At 27.3% G+C, this 16375-nt stretch overlaps 1 protein-coding gene and 1 long non-coding RNA gene across 3 annotated transcripts in view; one reads left to right on the top strand and one right to left on the bottom strand.

Annotated features, from left to right (window-relative positions):
* Positions 1 to 7288, top strand: part of LOC107454885 (neprilysin-1) — a 241921-nt gene extending 234633 nt beyond the window's left edge. For both annotated transcript variants that reach the window (XM_043044756.3, XM_043044755.3), the window contains exons 17-20: positions 1045 to 1110; positions 3816 to 3911; positions 5205 to 5281; positions 7008 to 7288. In XM_043044756.3, coding sequence (XP_042900690.1) covers positions 1045 to 1110; positions 3816 to 3911; positions 5205 to 5281; positions 7008 to 7107 — 339 coding nt within the window. In that variant the 3' untranslated portion in view covers positions 7108 to 7288. The remainder of the gene's footprint in view (positions 1 to 1044; positions 1111 to 3815; positions 3912 to 5204; positions 5282 to 7007) is intronic.
* LOC110282822 (uncharacterized) lies at positions 7129 to 14730 on the bottom strand. The gene is made up of 3 exons (XR_006225427.3): positions 14593 to 14730; positions 13226 to 13297; positions 7129 to 7266 (listed from the first exon to the last, which is right to left on the bottom strand). It is a non-coding gene; the product is annotated as an uncharacterized LOC110282822 (long non-coding RNA).
* Between the last annotated feature and the right edge of the window lie 1645 nt (positions 14731 to 16375).

Genomic DNA, 16375 nt, shown 5'->3' with positions numbered 1-16375 from the left:
TCTTCCCAGATAGCGTATTCGAGTGTAGCGATTGGGAATATTAACGTTGCACTTACGTATGTAAAATTTCATTTCACTTTGACAACTCTTTCTAGGTGCAATAACTTTTATGATAATGAGTGTATTTTAGGGCTGGGATAGCCTGGTTGGTAGGGCACTGGGCCCATGTCCAAGAGGGCGTGGGTTCGGTCCCCCGATATCTGTCGGCCGAAGACGCCCCGTGTAGTAAATGGTAACTGATGCACGTTGAATCTGTCGAGTCACAAAGTCCTCCATGTTCCCATAACGAATCATACCTCTGAGGATACTGATCCAGGAGTTTTCTTGTCTTCCGGATTGGTTCAAAATTTTAAGGCTACTGAGTTGAACATTAGTAGTCGTAAACCCAAAATTGGGTCGGCTGTTAAACGACGGTTATAATATAAAATAAAATGAGCTTATTTTGAAGAAATATTATAGATTAACTTCAATCTTTTAACGATACTTGTTCGATTATCGAAACCATCATCAGACTTTGGCAATTATTCATATAACTGTGCTTTTATCCGTTATTTATTTCGAATTTTAAACTGCAGACGTGATGCGAGTATATAACACAACTTTCTTAATTAATCCACCTTTTCTTTGGCTTCATAACAAATTTATCAAGCTTAAAAGTATAATATTATAGACCAGATTCAGTAAATATGTATCCTTTGTTTTAACTTCAATGCTTATTCGAATTTCAATGTTTCAGCTTAATTATAAAACTAGTAACTTGGAAAAAAATTCTTAAACGAAAATACTATTTAAATGTTTAGTTAGTTTTATCTTTAAAACAAAAATTTAATAAAACAAATTGAAAAAAATCAAGTTATAACATAAAGATAATAATTTATTATATTATAATAAATAATACTCTAAAAACTGTCGAGTTTCACAAAGAAATTCATAAATTAAGTTATCTAAGCCAAAAATTTATTAGTAAATATGTATTTATTATTCTTCAAAGCTGTGCTATGATGTTGTACTATTTACAAAATGCGAATTTGTTTATATTTTCAGATCAATGGAAAAATGACCCAAGGAGAAAATATTGCTGATAATGGGGGACTTAAACAAGCTTATAGGGTAAGATTTTATCAACAACAAAAAAAACTGAACCATCTTGAATAACTTTTGATCTAATGATATGATCTTCACGTTCCGGGACTCATTTTTAATGATTTGAGGGGGTGACTTTAAATATGCTTATTAATTAGTGCAGACAATATTTTAAGTTGTAAGTATCAATTTGTAAGACGATATTTTATTTATTTTGCCAGATTTCATTTATTAACCAGATACAAAAACGTAATATCTCTGAATAAAAGTATCTTTTTTTTCTCTCAATGGATTCTGATTTCTTAAACCTAAAATGTAGGGTTAGCCCCAATCTGGTATTGTAGAATTCGTTTATCCAAAGATAATTTCATGCAAAAAGTAAATTTTAGTGAATATTTATTATTTTTTTATATTTTTATAAAGAACAATAGAAAAACATTTGAACTACAAAGCATACAATTTTTTACATCATTTTAAAGTAATTTTACATGGCAAATTTCAAAATTTGAGCGAAATTGGTTGAATAGCTCCTTGAATTTTAAAATTCGTTTTCTATAGAACCGATTTCGTTCAATTTTTTTATTTTGCCATTTAAAATTACCTACTTTAAAATGATGTTAAAAATTGTATACCATACAATTTTAACATTTTTTGACTATTATTTAATAAAATAATAATGTACTAAAATTTACTTCTTTCATGTGATTATCCTTAGATGAACGAAATTTATAATTGTGCGCAAACATTTTTCAATTCGCTTAAAAATTTCTCGAGATATGGCAAAATACGCAAAATTGACATTAAGGGGACCATATTTTGGTGTCTGAAATTTGAATGGTGTCTGAATCCGTTGGAAAAAAAGGTATGTTTATTCAGAGAAAGTACGTTTTCGTGTCTGATTTCGTAATTCAAAATATCGTCTGTACTAATTAATTAGTATATTTGAAGTCACCCCTCAAAACATTAAGAGTTTTAGAATGTGAAGATCAGATCATTAGATCAAAAGTTATTCAGAGGGGTCCGTTTCCTTTTTTTTTTGGGGGGGGGGAGGGGCACACTGTACATGTTATTTTTCGAAATAGTCAAAAATTAAAACTTTCCGATACATCCGTAAAAATTTACTTAAAAGTTTTGCAATTTCCTAAATATTTTCAAAAAATCACCTGATTTTTCAAATTTTAGTGATATAACATATTTAAATTTAAACTGCGTCCTATACTCATTAATTTAATCCTGAATGTTAGAGAGTTAAGAACAAAATCAAATAGCTTAAAAATCATTTTTAAGTCAAATTTAGTAAACCAAGAATCTATATTAAATTGAAGCATATATTTTGCTTTTACTGGAAAACATCTCTAGCAAAAAATATTAAAGAAGACTAAGATTTATTAATTTTAATTAAACATTTCAAAAACGCTAAAAAAAAAGTCATATAACCGATTTATGCCTAGCACTTATTTAAAAAGATAGATCTTTTTCTAAAAAGTGGTAATGCAAGTGTTTCATTTTTAACATTTGTTTTGTAAAAGTAAGATATTTCTGCGTTATCGACTATAATACATTAATTACATAAAGTTTTATTAAGGAGTATAAACAAACCCCAGTACCTTATCAAAATTAAATTGATAGGTACTTAATATGTTAGAGAGGAAATGGATACTTAATTAAAATATTCGTGTACAACCAGTTTTTTTCATTTATTTGGATACAACTATTCATAGTTACGATACTTTTAAATAAAACTGGTAACAACTCTTTCGTAATAAACCAACTGCAAGCTAAAGAAATGGCTTATTATGCATATTTTAAATCAAATTTATTTTGATCTTAAAATATTTAAATAGTGCCAAATTTTAAATAAAACCGTACATGCGCAGTTTGTTTCTTATTTTGTTTTTAACCCCTTAACGATTGGTTAATTTTCAAGAAAACGATCCTAAAAGTGCCTATTTTTTTATACCCGTTTATTATACACTTATTTGATTAGTGCTGACATCTAGTTAAAAATAAACTAACTATCTACAATTACTGGTACTGCCATCTGGTGAGTAAAATGAGAAATAAAATGTTTCCCGGGCAAAAGAAATGAATTAGTTTCATTCTTATTGGCGCGTTACTACTGAGCACTCCAGACCGGGAATATCATGGGAGAAGGCGAAACCTCACCCAGTCATTTTCACGGGAGCGAGAAGGAAGGGGTTAAAGAATTCTAAAACATATATATAAAGGACAGTCGTTAGAGAACACTCTATATATTGTAAGTGACGTCCTAATACGTCAGAGTTTTGTTCATATTGCGGACAATCATTCCACCGACTGATAATATTTCCGACAGCTCATTTCGCAGACAAGATTACTACGGTGTACTCGTGTCGGCGATATGATCTATCAGCAAATAGATCATGTCCAATATATTGACAAGACAACCCAATGGTAGCCTAGCCATGTTGAAAGTATTTCCTTCCCTCTCAATTTGGCTCCTTTTTTAATTTATTAATTTTTTTAAATCATTATTGCCAGCTTTTTAGCAAAACAGATTGAGAGTCTATGGTTTTGGATGGAAAGGATATTTAAAATTCAGTGGTATTAAAAAAATTTGTCCTCAATTACATTTAAAACAATAGCAATGTTCATAATATTTTTAAGATTGAAACTTCTTAAAAAATAAAACTAATATATTAAAAACAAGAAAATATTTTCAAGCGTACAATTAATTCTAAATTTTATTTTAGGCTTATAAAAAGTATGTATCACGACATGGGGAAGAACCTCTACTTCCTGGGTTGAACCTAACGCACGACCAGCTGTTTTTTCTCAACTATGCACAAGTAAGTATTCAGCCGTTTTGATCAATCAATCTCACGACAAAAAATATTAGAGACTTTAAAATATAACGCTTTTTAGCCTAAAATTGAAAGCGTAGTTCCACGATTGGGAACCTGCTTGGACATGCGTACGTGAAAGAATGTGAAAAGTTATTGTTCACAAGTCTACATATTACGCTATATAATTGTTTTAAAAATTTAAAAACTGTGTCTAAGGCAGTTGTTAAAAAAATAACTTTAAAAATAAATAAAAAAAACTTAAGAGCTCGAGCTTGCGTACGTGACATAGATAGGATATGAAACGTTGTCTCTATTGAGTGCTATATGTTTATTTATACATTTTTCTTCTGGTTTGGAACTGAATTTAAAATAAAACGTAATTAATAAAATAAATTATGTAAAGCTGAACGTATTTATGGTCGTTGAATCCTCCAAACATTTGAGAAATCTAAAACAATAGGCTCAATAACTAATGCTCCTAGCATACTAGATTATAATTTTTTAATAACTTTACTATTAGAGCCATGATGGATCAAGGGATACAGCATTCGCCTTCCATCAAAAAGTCCTCCACGAAGGCAAAAGTTCTTCCATTACTTGATCCAGCAGTTCTCTTGTCTTCTGAATTCGGTTCAAAATTACAAGGCTACAAAGTTGGACATTAGTAGTCGTAACCCCAAAATATTGGGTTCACTGTTCAAAGACGGTTATAAAATAAAAATACTTTATTAATGAAAGTATCAACCCTTTGCAGTCACATGTCTAATCTCAGCAGCGACAGCAATGAACAATACAGATCTTATAGAAAGTAAAGCATTCCTACAACAGCCCATTGAGGGTCTGGGTGCTATGGAGGTTAAGTTTTTACAATTTTGTGACCAACGGTGGTATGGTGGCTATGTGGTCAGCACCGACTGTGTTAGAAACTGCTACCCAATGATCAGAAGCTGAGAGGGGCGTAAGCTGCTGTCGGGGATCAAAACCTAGTCCTTCACAATTTTTCATTACCCTACCGATCTTATGGTATTGAAAAAGTTCACTTAAGTCGATAAGCTTTGAAGATATGCAAATTTCATGTTTTACAATTTGTGTTTAAGTGTTACAGCGTTTTTCCTTTAAAGAAATAATTATATTTTCTCTTCATTATCCAGCATATTATATTCATCCAACGAAAATTTATCTTGACCACTATGATAACTATGTATAAACTTAATACGACCACAAAAAATTTATCATGTTTAAACAAATATCAAATCATTGCAATATTTTTTTTAAAGAGAATAAAATTACTTGTAGATTTGGTGTGGGTCTATGAGACCCGAAGACGCCTTGAGTAAGGTTAGATCTTCAGTTCATAGTCCAGGCCCTATTAGGTAAGCTCTTGATTTTTCATACAGAAGCAAATGTTATATTCAAAATTTGCATTCCAGATAGCTACTGAGAGATAAAAAAAATCTGAAAGGAAAAAAATTTAATTGAAAATACCAAGTTCAAATAACCCAACAGATGTCTCTATAACAGATCTCCAATCATATCAGTCACCGTTTTTAAAGCAGAAAATGTTGTTTCTATGGAGAAATAACAAAACATTATTCGTTTACACTTTGATAAATGCTTGATTGATTCTAAGGAATTACAGAGAAACCTCTTGGAAGCGATCACTCTGTTCCACAGTAAATGGTCGTTCCTAGGGGTTACATTCACTGGTTTTAAAATTACATCAAAGGAACATGATTTTTTTGCAAGCAATTTAGTTTCAGTAAGTGTTATTTTCTTGGTGCGAAAATGCAACTTGTGCGTCATAAAAAAAGGAACTGATGAATGAAATTTAGTGTCAATAAAAATAACCTTAACTGGTGGTAACCTTATGTGTAAAAACAAAATTACCAATTACGAATGATAGAACTACTTCAAATAAATGAACAATTATGTTTTTTAAGTTTGTATTTAATTTTATATCATAAAAATTTAAGAAGAGGTTTGATGGGAATTTTTTTTATGAGAGATGCTTATTTTTTTTAATAACTTTTTTCTGATTTAACTTTCAACTCTAAAAATAAATCGTCTTTTGTCAATCTCTTTAAAAAATCGGCAAATTTTTTTAAAAAAAAACTACATAAGAGTCACTTACATGTTTCGAATACATTTAAATCTTCTTATTTGCTTGGTTAATGTTTTTTGTTTTGATATTTCTTCGTGTTTCAATATTCGATTTTTTCCGCACTTGGTGCCCGGTCACAGGGAGAAGGTTTTGATGGTGTCTCTTAAAGGTTTTCTTCAATATAAAGTCTATGAAAAAAATTCCGTGCCCCTAAAAGTGTTCGTAAACAGAGGAGATTGTTACATAGAAGTGATATTTCCTTGAGGTTTCAGTGTTTAAACAATCTGTTCACTCTTTAACCCTCTTATCTAACTCTACAGCCCTTGTTGACTTCGCACGTCATTCTCGCTCCAAATTTCTTTATCCAGTTTTTTTATTTTCTTCCACCTGATCCAGTTATTTTAGTTTTGGTCTTTTTCTTTTGCTATTATCATGATTTTCTTAGGCATGTCTGTTTCCTTCTTCATTCTTTTGAGATAAGAAGTTTCTGAAAGATAAGAAGTTGATCTTTGTATTATTCAGCATTTAAAATTGAATGATGAATTTGAACTCTGAGCAGTTTTCCTGGAAATAAAAACTTGAAGGGCTGAAAATTCTCACTAAGTTAAGAAAAAATATTAATTAACATACTTCAGTAAAAAAATTTGCATAAGAAACAAATTATTTAAGCTCCTACATTAGTTTGAAAAATTAAATAAACTTTTAAACACTATTTAATTAGTTATGAGCACATTATAAAGTACATAAGATACATAAAATTTTAAAAGCATGTATTTATTTTAGATTAAAATTTGAAATATTAAAAGCGAGCAGTTTTTTTAGTTTCTATATTTACTTCAATTTACTAAATAAATACAATCATGAACTATAATTATGAATAATAATAACATATACATAGGATTTAAAAAAATTAATATTCTTTTTAGATTAGAATTGAAAATATAAAAAGAAAAAACTTACTTTAGTTCTCGTATTTATTTCAACTTCTTTATTTTTAGGGTTCTGGGCCCACTTTCAAACTCATATGATTTTGCTAAGACTTACAGTTGCCCAATGGGCAGTCGGATGAATCCAAAGAAGAAGTGCTCAGTTTGGTGAATGAAAAATGAAGCAAATAAATCAGAAAGCCAAAAGAGTTCAACCTTAAGGAGCGAACTTTGTTCAAAGCTACTGGTTCTGTTAAGGTCTACTTTTGAACTTTCTTGTAAAATTACTCATACCAAACATCGTGGAACATATATCTGAACTGAATTCAAACTGGAAAGAAAAAAAAAAGAAATGCTGTTATAAAGCTGTAGCATTCTAATGGTCCTTAATTGAAAAATAAAAACAAAAATAAACATATCCACCAAGTGAAAAATTCATATTTTTATATTGAAGTAGGAATAATTTTATTTTTTAAACATGATTATTATTAAAAAAATAATAACTATAAAAATCATCTGAATGCAATATGGTCTTAAGTTAACAAAATTTATAAATTTTTTTTATTTTGTGAACAAACCTATTTTTATTTCCTAATATATCTTCTTCAAAATCAGTCTACTCATTAGATAAATATATTTAAAAGGGTCATAAATACTTTAAATCAGTGATTCTCAACCTTTTTTTGTTGCGGCACACTTTTAACGATTTTGAAATTTGACGGCACACAATGAAAAAAATTAGATTAAAAGTTGTTTAATTACCTATTTTATACTGTGTTAAATAGTTTGTGATAATAATTTTGAATGTGAAATAAAATAATATGCACTACAAAAGCACATTTATTAAGGGATTAATTATTTCTTTCCAGCAATGTTTTATTAATTAGTAACAGTTATTAATTTTTTTGCTAGTTATTTATTGTTAGCTTGTTTTCTATAATTATTAACTGTTATTTTTTGTGATTTTTTGTTAACTAGTTTTTTTGCTAATTATAGTTAGCTTAATTTTTGTTAGTTATTCTTTGCTAATTTGTTTTTTTATATGTTTGCTTTTTTAGTTATCCTTCGTTAATTTGTTTTTTAATTGCATAGCTTACTTTAATGATTAGCTCTTACAATATTTTTTAAAATTGTGTGTCATATACAATTTAAACACTTCCATCTTATTTTAAGATTGTCAGAGACAATACAATTGCCGACAAAGATGTTCACGCTGTTAAAGCGTGGAAAAATTATAAAAAGTATATATATATATCTATATATATATACACTTTTCTTTAATTTAAACTTTACTCATTATAATTTTTATTGTATCATTTCTAATATTTGGCGGCACATTTTAAGAATTTGGCGGCACACAAAAGTGCCGCGGCACAGTGGTTGAGAATCACTGCTTTAAATAATCAAAATAAAACAACTTTTCAGTTAATGAGATGTTATTCAAACAAACCTAAATTTTAAGTTTTACATTTTTCAATTTAATTAGAAAAATTAATATATTATTAATTTAATTAGAAACAATTATTTTATCAATATAGGCATTCCATTTTTTTAAAATCAATACAATCAAATTTTTTAGAAAATGTAATTAAAATATAAACTAATTAATAAAAAATGTATTTCATGCATAAAAAGGCTCATAAATGTTTCGAATAATTATGTAAAATCATTTAATCATTTAAAGAGTTATCCTCCAAACAAATTCGATTTTAAAATTTTTTATTTTAATTCAAATTGAAATAACTATTATACTTAATTTTAAGAAAAAAGTTACAAATATTTTACTTGATGTTATAAAATATTTATCACGATCGGTTGAAGTTTCATTCAAGTTACAAAAGAAGAATTTCAAAATAATCACATTGTTTATTAAGGTGTTTAAAATATTACAAGAGAACAAACAAAAGCAAAAGTCTTACCAATATGTAAATTTTATAAAATAAGGTAATAACAGAATGAACAAATCTATTTAATTTCAATATTTATGGGTAAAAGTATGCAGGGTATCAGGATTAAACAAACACAGTATTAAACATTTTTTTCAGATTTTGACCCCCCCCCCCCCTATTTAAGCATCAGTTTGAGACCCTTATCATGTAGATATTTCATTTCATTTTTACAAATTTTTAACTATAAGTATAAAAGGGAGTCTAACTGTCCAAGTATCACAAAATCCTGATTCTATAATAATTTTACTTAAAAATTTAGAATAAATATAATAATTTAGTGTAAAGTCAACAAAGTTTTTGCAAAAAAAACCTTTAAAAATTGTGCAAAAAAACATTAACAAGCAATATCAATGTCTATTATTCATAAGTGTTAGACATCAACCTATCTTATGCACTCAGTCAAATTATGCAAGTAATTATAAAAACTTAATTACTGCAGTTTTTTTTTACCCGAATTACCCTCCATTAATTCTAAATTACTATTTGTGTCTAAGTTGACTATAAAATTTATATATATGTATATATATATATATATATATATTTATTTATATTTGTTTTTGAATCAGATATTCTGAGTATTACACATAAAATATACAGCAAAATCAAAGAGAATTGTTTGTGATCGTATAAGTGAAACTAATCGAGTCTATGCTGCCATCATTTATGTAGCATATACCAACAATTAAAATGTAACATGACTTTTGTTAATTACTGCTTAGTTCTCCATTTGTCATCGTCTTAATAGCTAAATAACTAATATCAAAACAGTTTAACGACTTTAATAGATTTAACTTTGATTTAAAGAAAAATTGAAATAACTATACTATTTCATGAAACTTAATTTTTAAGTTCTATACAATCATTGTGTTTTTTACCTCTTTAAAATACAAAACCAAAAACCACTTACTTAAAATGCCTTTTGAATAACATGAGTACCACAGACCAAAGCATTTATCTTATGGCCTCCATTTGGCCTGAACACTGAGTGGCAAATTTATTACGCCCATCTGACAGATTTATGCTATTGCATCATTTTGTTGCTACTATAAAACTAGTATAGTACTACTAATATGTTTTGAGACCTTTATTATGAGAACATCATATCTAAACATTGTTGCTGACCAAGTACATTCTGTAATGATGAAGATTTATACTAAAGGCCAGAGGTACTTTCGATAAAATAATTCATCCTAAGATATTGTTGATATTGCAAATGATAAGTTTGAAAAACATGTTGGAAACTTTAGTTTGTTATGTAAGTCTTCTAAATCTCCATACTGTTAAGCATTTGTGTGACAAAATAAAAAGGGCCATCCAAAACCATCCTGTCTCATACTATTGGAAAATATGTCAAGCATAGTCTTAGATGCCACTAAGGGGCTGTTCAAATGTTAGGTTAGGTAAGCATGTTTTTTGGTACTTATGCGTTTTCCCTAGTCAGAAAAAAAGGCTAATTTTCATACTCCCTTCAATACTTACATAATGAAGTAGTAATATCTCCCTCCTTGTTCTTGGACTGCAGTAAACTAATTTTAAGCATTATAGAATTTAATTCAAATAATAGATGCACTTTTGTATAAATAAAATTTATGTCGAAAAATTTATTTAAAAAAAAAACATTTCATAAAATTTCGAAAAATTCTTAAATTTAATGAGAAAAAAAATTTGAACTTTTTCTTTGCCCAAATTTTACTTAAACTAGAAATTTAAAAAATTTTCAAATTTTTTGTATTACATGTTTGTAAATTTTAACTTTAAAATGAAAGAAAAATAAGTTGTTTTTTTTTAACATAAACATTGCTCCATACTTGTCGGTAAAAATAATCGAATTTCGAAACCCCCTCCGTTAGGTGTTGGCATAAAATTTGAATTTCTCCAACTGCCCATCAGAATCTTGTTAAATCTATGTTAAGGGAAATCAAGATTGTATAAAGGATGAGATATTGAGGGGATAGTCCTAACATAGTGGCTGCTTAGTACAATATTAAAATAACTTTAGTTAGAAGTAACATATCTTAAGTTTTAAACTTGGCGGAAAAGTCGAAGAGTAACAATACATTATTAAGCCTAAGCTAAATTTAATTTCTTACAAAATTTAATTCAATCAAAGCAAATATATATTTTTACTAAATCGATTAATGTTTAAAAGCCATAATAAGCATTTCATTGAACACATTTTAACAAGTTTTAATATATAATCTAATAAAAATTTAAATTGCATTCAAGTTTTTCTCTTTCCTAAAATCATGCAGCAAAGAGTGAGAATTTAAATATTTTCATAACATATATTTCTATATTTTAAAATACATATAATTATATTCGATACACATAAATCCTAAGTATTTTCATCGACTATAATTCTATTTAATCTCTTTCCTTCATTAATACTCTTTGATCATACTCAGCTTTATAACAGAAATATTCTTCTTGCTAAAAGCTTAACAGCATTTCATGTACTTTATCCTTAACTTAAGCCACATTTCTTCATGTATGTACAGGTGTATATGTATATTTCTGAAATTGTATATGTATATTAATACATTCTCCCCTTTATCAACTCACACTCACCCTTTCAACTTACACTTAGCATATTTTATTTTAAACTTAATCCATTTATATGTTGTGAATACCTTGCATTTTCTTGTATCATAGCTACAAATTTATGTGTACCATAACTATGCAATTCTTGCCTCTTGATCTAAAAGAATTTTGACCAAGATAATGTTCTCAAGCACTCACTCTTTTTTTTAAATTTTATTAATTTACTAAGATATTTTAACCAATCATTAGATTGTTTATGAACAATCTAATATTGTATTCATTATCATACTGCTTTGACAACCCCAATTCTACCTTCTTTGTAAAATAAAAAGTACTTTTCCTATTAGAATGTTTCATTAGTTAGTCAAGACTACAGATGCTATCTGAATGAGTAATGCACAATTGACTAGTGTTTCAAAATAGCAATCATAACCTAGGAGAACTTACCTTTAAGAAAACTTTAACAGCGACGATTTTTCAACATTTATTCATTTCATTTTTCTACATTGCTGGAAAATCTATTCTGTGTTTATTTAAGACCTTCTATATACACTCTATAACAAAAAAATTGACGCACCAAGAAGCAATATTGCTTTGAAATTTCGTATGCATGAATGTTTTGAACAGATATGGCTGGAATGATGCCGACTGGGGACGTATAGTCTTTAGCGACGAATCCCAATTCCAACTGTGTCCTGACGATCATCGAAGACGTGTTTGGAGACGCACAGGGCAGAGGGAGTATCCTGCTTTCACTATTGCACGCCACACCGGCCCTCAACAAGGCATTATGGTCTGGGGTGCCATTTCCTTTGACAGCTCTTTGGTCGTCATTAGAGGTACACATACTGCACAGAGGTACGTCGGCAACATCCTAAGACCTGTTTTGCTACCGTTCGTTTTGCAGCACCCTGGCTTGGTTTTTCAGCAGGACAATGCCAGACCACATACAGCACGTGTTGCTATGAACTGTCTGCAAGCTTGTCAAACTCTTCCTTGGCCTGCCAGATCACCAGATCTCTCTCCCATCGAGCATGTCTGGGATATGATGGGAAGGCGATTACATCTGGCACGGAATGTTGATGACCTCGTTCGACAATTGGATCGAATTTGGCAGGAAATACCGCAAGAGACCATCCGGGAGCTTTATCGGTCTATGCCACGCCGTGTGACAGCTTGTATCCAGGCTAGAGGTGGCTCAACACCTTATTGAACTTGTTACTGTAACTCTGCAATAAATTATTCAATTGTTCTGAAATTTTAATCATTTACTATTCTGTACATTGTCTTCCTATCCACCAATTTTCGTTTTAATCGGACAACTCCTTCTTGGTGCGTCGATTTTTTTGTTATAGAGTGTATATGTATCAAAAATATTACAAAAATATTGGCTAATTTTTTTTCTTGACAAAATGACCTGTTACATTGAAAAGTGTATAAAAATTCTGAAAATTTTTATAATGAAAACAATTTTATGATAAGGTGTTATGCAAACAATAGAAAATACTAAATTTGACATATTTTAAAAACTTACTAAGAAAGACAACTAGATAAAATACCATCGTTTTGAGAAAAAGATTTCTCAAGATTTAGTCCAAAAAAAATTATAAGATTTAATAATGATTTTTAATCATTGTTATTAAATAAATACATCAAGCATTGAATGTTATTTAATCTTTATTAAGTTATTTTAGAAATTATAGTTTATATAATGTAAATTTATATAATTAATTTATATATTTATATATATATAATTTATATATATATAATGTAAATTTATACAATTAAATATTGACTTACTTGCAACAAAAACGATGAATCTAATACTTATGTGCTTTTCCATGGTTTCTTTAGTTTAAAGGTTCTATAATTCTAAAAATAACAACAAAAAAAAATCTATTAATAAGTAGTATAGTATCAAAAATACTTTTCTAAATTCATTGCATTAATAACTTCAAGCTAATAAAAACAGGTGAAGATCTGTATAAAGAAATTCAATTAGCATGATTCTCCAGTAAACCACACTAACTTCTTAGATGTAAACAATGAAAACCACAGCTAAGAAATGTCTGCAGCTAAGCAACTTAGCAAGAACATTTTAACTTTTTAGATTATTTGTTCAAAGGAGAGGCTATACTTTCAAAAGCTAAGCAAACTAAAATGATATATTTTTTTGTAATTAATACCAGTGCTCTATGTAAAATAAAATTTCTGTAAATTGTGAATTTTTTTGTGCACTTGTAACTAAAAATTATTTTAAAGCATTTTGATAGATCAGTTCAAAAAAAATATTGGTGCTCTGTTAGATATGTGAATTGATCGATATTAAACTTACGATTCTAGAAAATGCAAATTCTTGCGTTTCAAAGTTTGCATTATAGGAATCTTCTATTGATTATTGCATATACAAATGTTAATTTTAATACCTTTATATTTCTAACTTTTCAAAAGCGTGCAAAATATGCTATTCAAGGTAATATTTAAATAGCTGTTGTTTGTAAGCCTGTTTCAATTCATTACTGCATCAACTTTATAGTGAAAAGATTAGAAACATTTTGGGCTCATTTAGCAATTTTGTGCGAGAGATTATTTACTTATTTTTTGGAAAATTTTTTAAAAAAAAGATGAAGTACTGAAATTAATTAGCAATAAAAGAGTGGCAAGAAAAAAATCCTTTTTATACAATTATTTTCCGAAAGGAAAATCACCTATTAGTTAGTGCAGAATAAAGTGCTGCTTGTGATTGTTAAAAAAAAAATTCCAATTTTTAAAATACTTTAAAAAGACTTTTTTAATGTCTTTCTGATTTAAATTCTTTAAGAAAGCATAACAAGTTATCTTAATCACTGAACTTTTTCTTTACTTTAATCATTTAAATAAATTAAAATTATTAAACAAAATTATGTGATCAGGTGATAAATCATTAGCAGTACTAGTTTGCAAAAAATCTAATGATTATTTAATGTTATCATTTTTTATTTTTCAATTTCATCAATTTTTTTCAATTTGTTCAATCAATATCATTTTCTATTAAACTAATGAAAACAGTGTTGATACATATCGTGACAGGTACCACCATGATATATTTAATGTTTTTACACTTTCATTAATAAATATTTAAAAAAATAATCATTAATAATGAATTCAGAAATGCTTAATGAATTTACCTGTAAAAAGTTGAAAAATACACTGGTCATAGGTTCAGTGAACAATCACATTCTTCTTGCATTCATTAGACTGGTCATTGGATTAGCATTGAAAATAATGATATTGGAACACTTTCCGAATATAATACACATATAAACACACGCTTAACATTATTAAAAATTACAATTTAAACAACTTCTATAAATTTTATTAATTCTTCAGTTAATAGTAAAAAGAAACTTTTGATAAGCTCATCTCATAAAAAATATATAGTTTATTTATGAATTATAAAAATTATAACATTAATATATATATAGTTAAAAATAATTTTTTTCAAAAAACAAGTATAGCAACTTTTTGAGCAAAAATCAATAAACATTACAATATATATTATACATTAAGTTTTACACTGCACAAAAAAATAGCAAAAATATAAGTAAACAAACTGCTTGCTCTGAGAAAGCACTTATTTTCCACAGTATAAAATCAAAATTATAATACTTTACAATGGCTAAATTTTTTAATATAATAAAATTTAATATTAGACTAGAAATCAATTGAAATGCAAATTCTTAATGAAACAATAAAATTAATAATAAAAAAAAAAAAACAGATTGAATTGACTATAAAATATATAAACATAGCATTGTAATAAATCATTTTTTCACATAAATGGATGCAGGTAACAAAAATATAAATTATTTAATCACTATACAAATTGCTTGAGTTAAAAATTTATTTCAAATATTAGCTTTGAATACAGGTTATTTAAAATTGAATAATGAAAGATTTGATTTTAAAAAAAATACAATGCTAGTTAAATAAAAAAAAAAAAAATTATTGTTGCATTAAATATTCGGAAATTGTAAAAAAAAAAAGGTTATAATATGTAAATAAAAATATTTTATTTTTACAACACAGAATATTTCAAAGTTATAAATATTCTTTCATTTAAAAATTTTTTGTTATTCTCAAAAATATATGTAAAAGTTTGTTCTCTCATGACATATGAGTTTTTTGTTCAAAGACAATATGAGTATAGGGAAAAAATTAATTATTTTGAAATTCTTGCACAGATAAAAATCAGCAATAAAAAAATTCTAGCAGTTTTTTTTACCTAAGAGTTTTGTAAAATCGTTAAAAATTAAATACATAAAAAATTTTTTAAGTTACTCAAAATATATTATTTTCAAATCTCAAGCATTATTTAAAAAAACAATGTTCGCATTATAATACTTCCTTGTGTTCTTTATTTGTTACTTTATACAATGTTTATTAACAATTTGTTAATTAACAATGTTCACATTATAATATTTCCTTGTGTTTTTTATTTGTTACTTTATAATTTGTTACTTTATTTGATACTTTAATTTGTTACTCACATACATAAATTTAAAAGTTATTTCCTAAATCATGAATAAATTATTTTAAAAGGAATTTTCGGCATGAAAAATTGATTTTATCCAACTACAGATTTAGTAAACTTAAAATTAATTTTCATATTCCAGCCTAAATATTAAACTTTTAATTGAAATAAGCATCAATTTCCCTTTTCTTTAAAGGAGAAAGAGAGAAAAATATGTCTTACTTTATATTTAGATTTATTAAAAATTATCTTTCCAAAGTTATTTATTTATTATATGATATTAATATAAAAATAAATATTACAATGCAATTTTAAAGATGTAAGGCAAGAATTTGAAAATGAAACTTTTTCAAAACATTTTAATTTATAACTGAATAAACTTATAACTGAATGAAAACTTACATAAAACTTTACATTCAATGACTAAAAACAGAACA

Source organism: Parasteatoda tepidariorum, chromosome 9, assembly GCF_982258835.1.
Source record: "Parasteatoda tepidariorum strain Cologne lab strain chromosome 9, Ptep-v5.0, whole genome shotgun sequence".
Classification (NCBI taxonomy): domain Eukaryota; kingdom Metazoa; phylum Arthropoda; class Arachnida; order Araneae; family Theridiidae; genus Parasteatoda; species Parasteatoda tepidariorum.
Note: the sequence above shows the minus strand (reverse complement) of the source record. Positions and strands in the feature narration are given on the sequence as shown.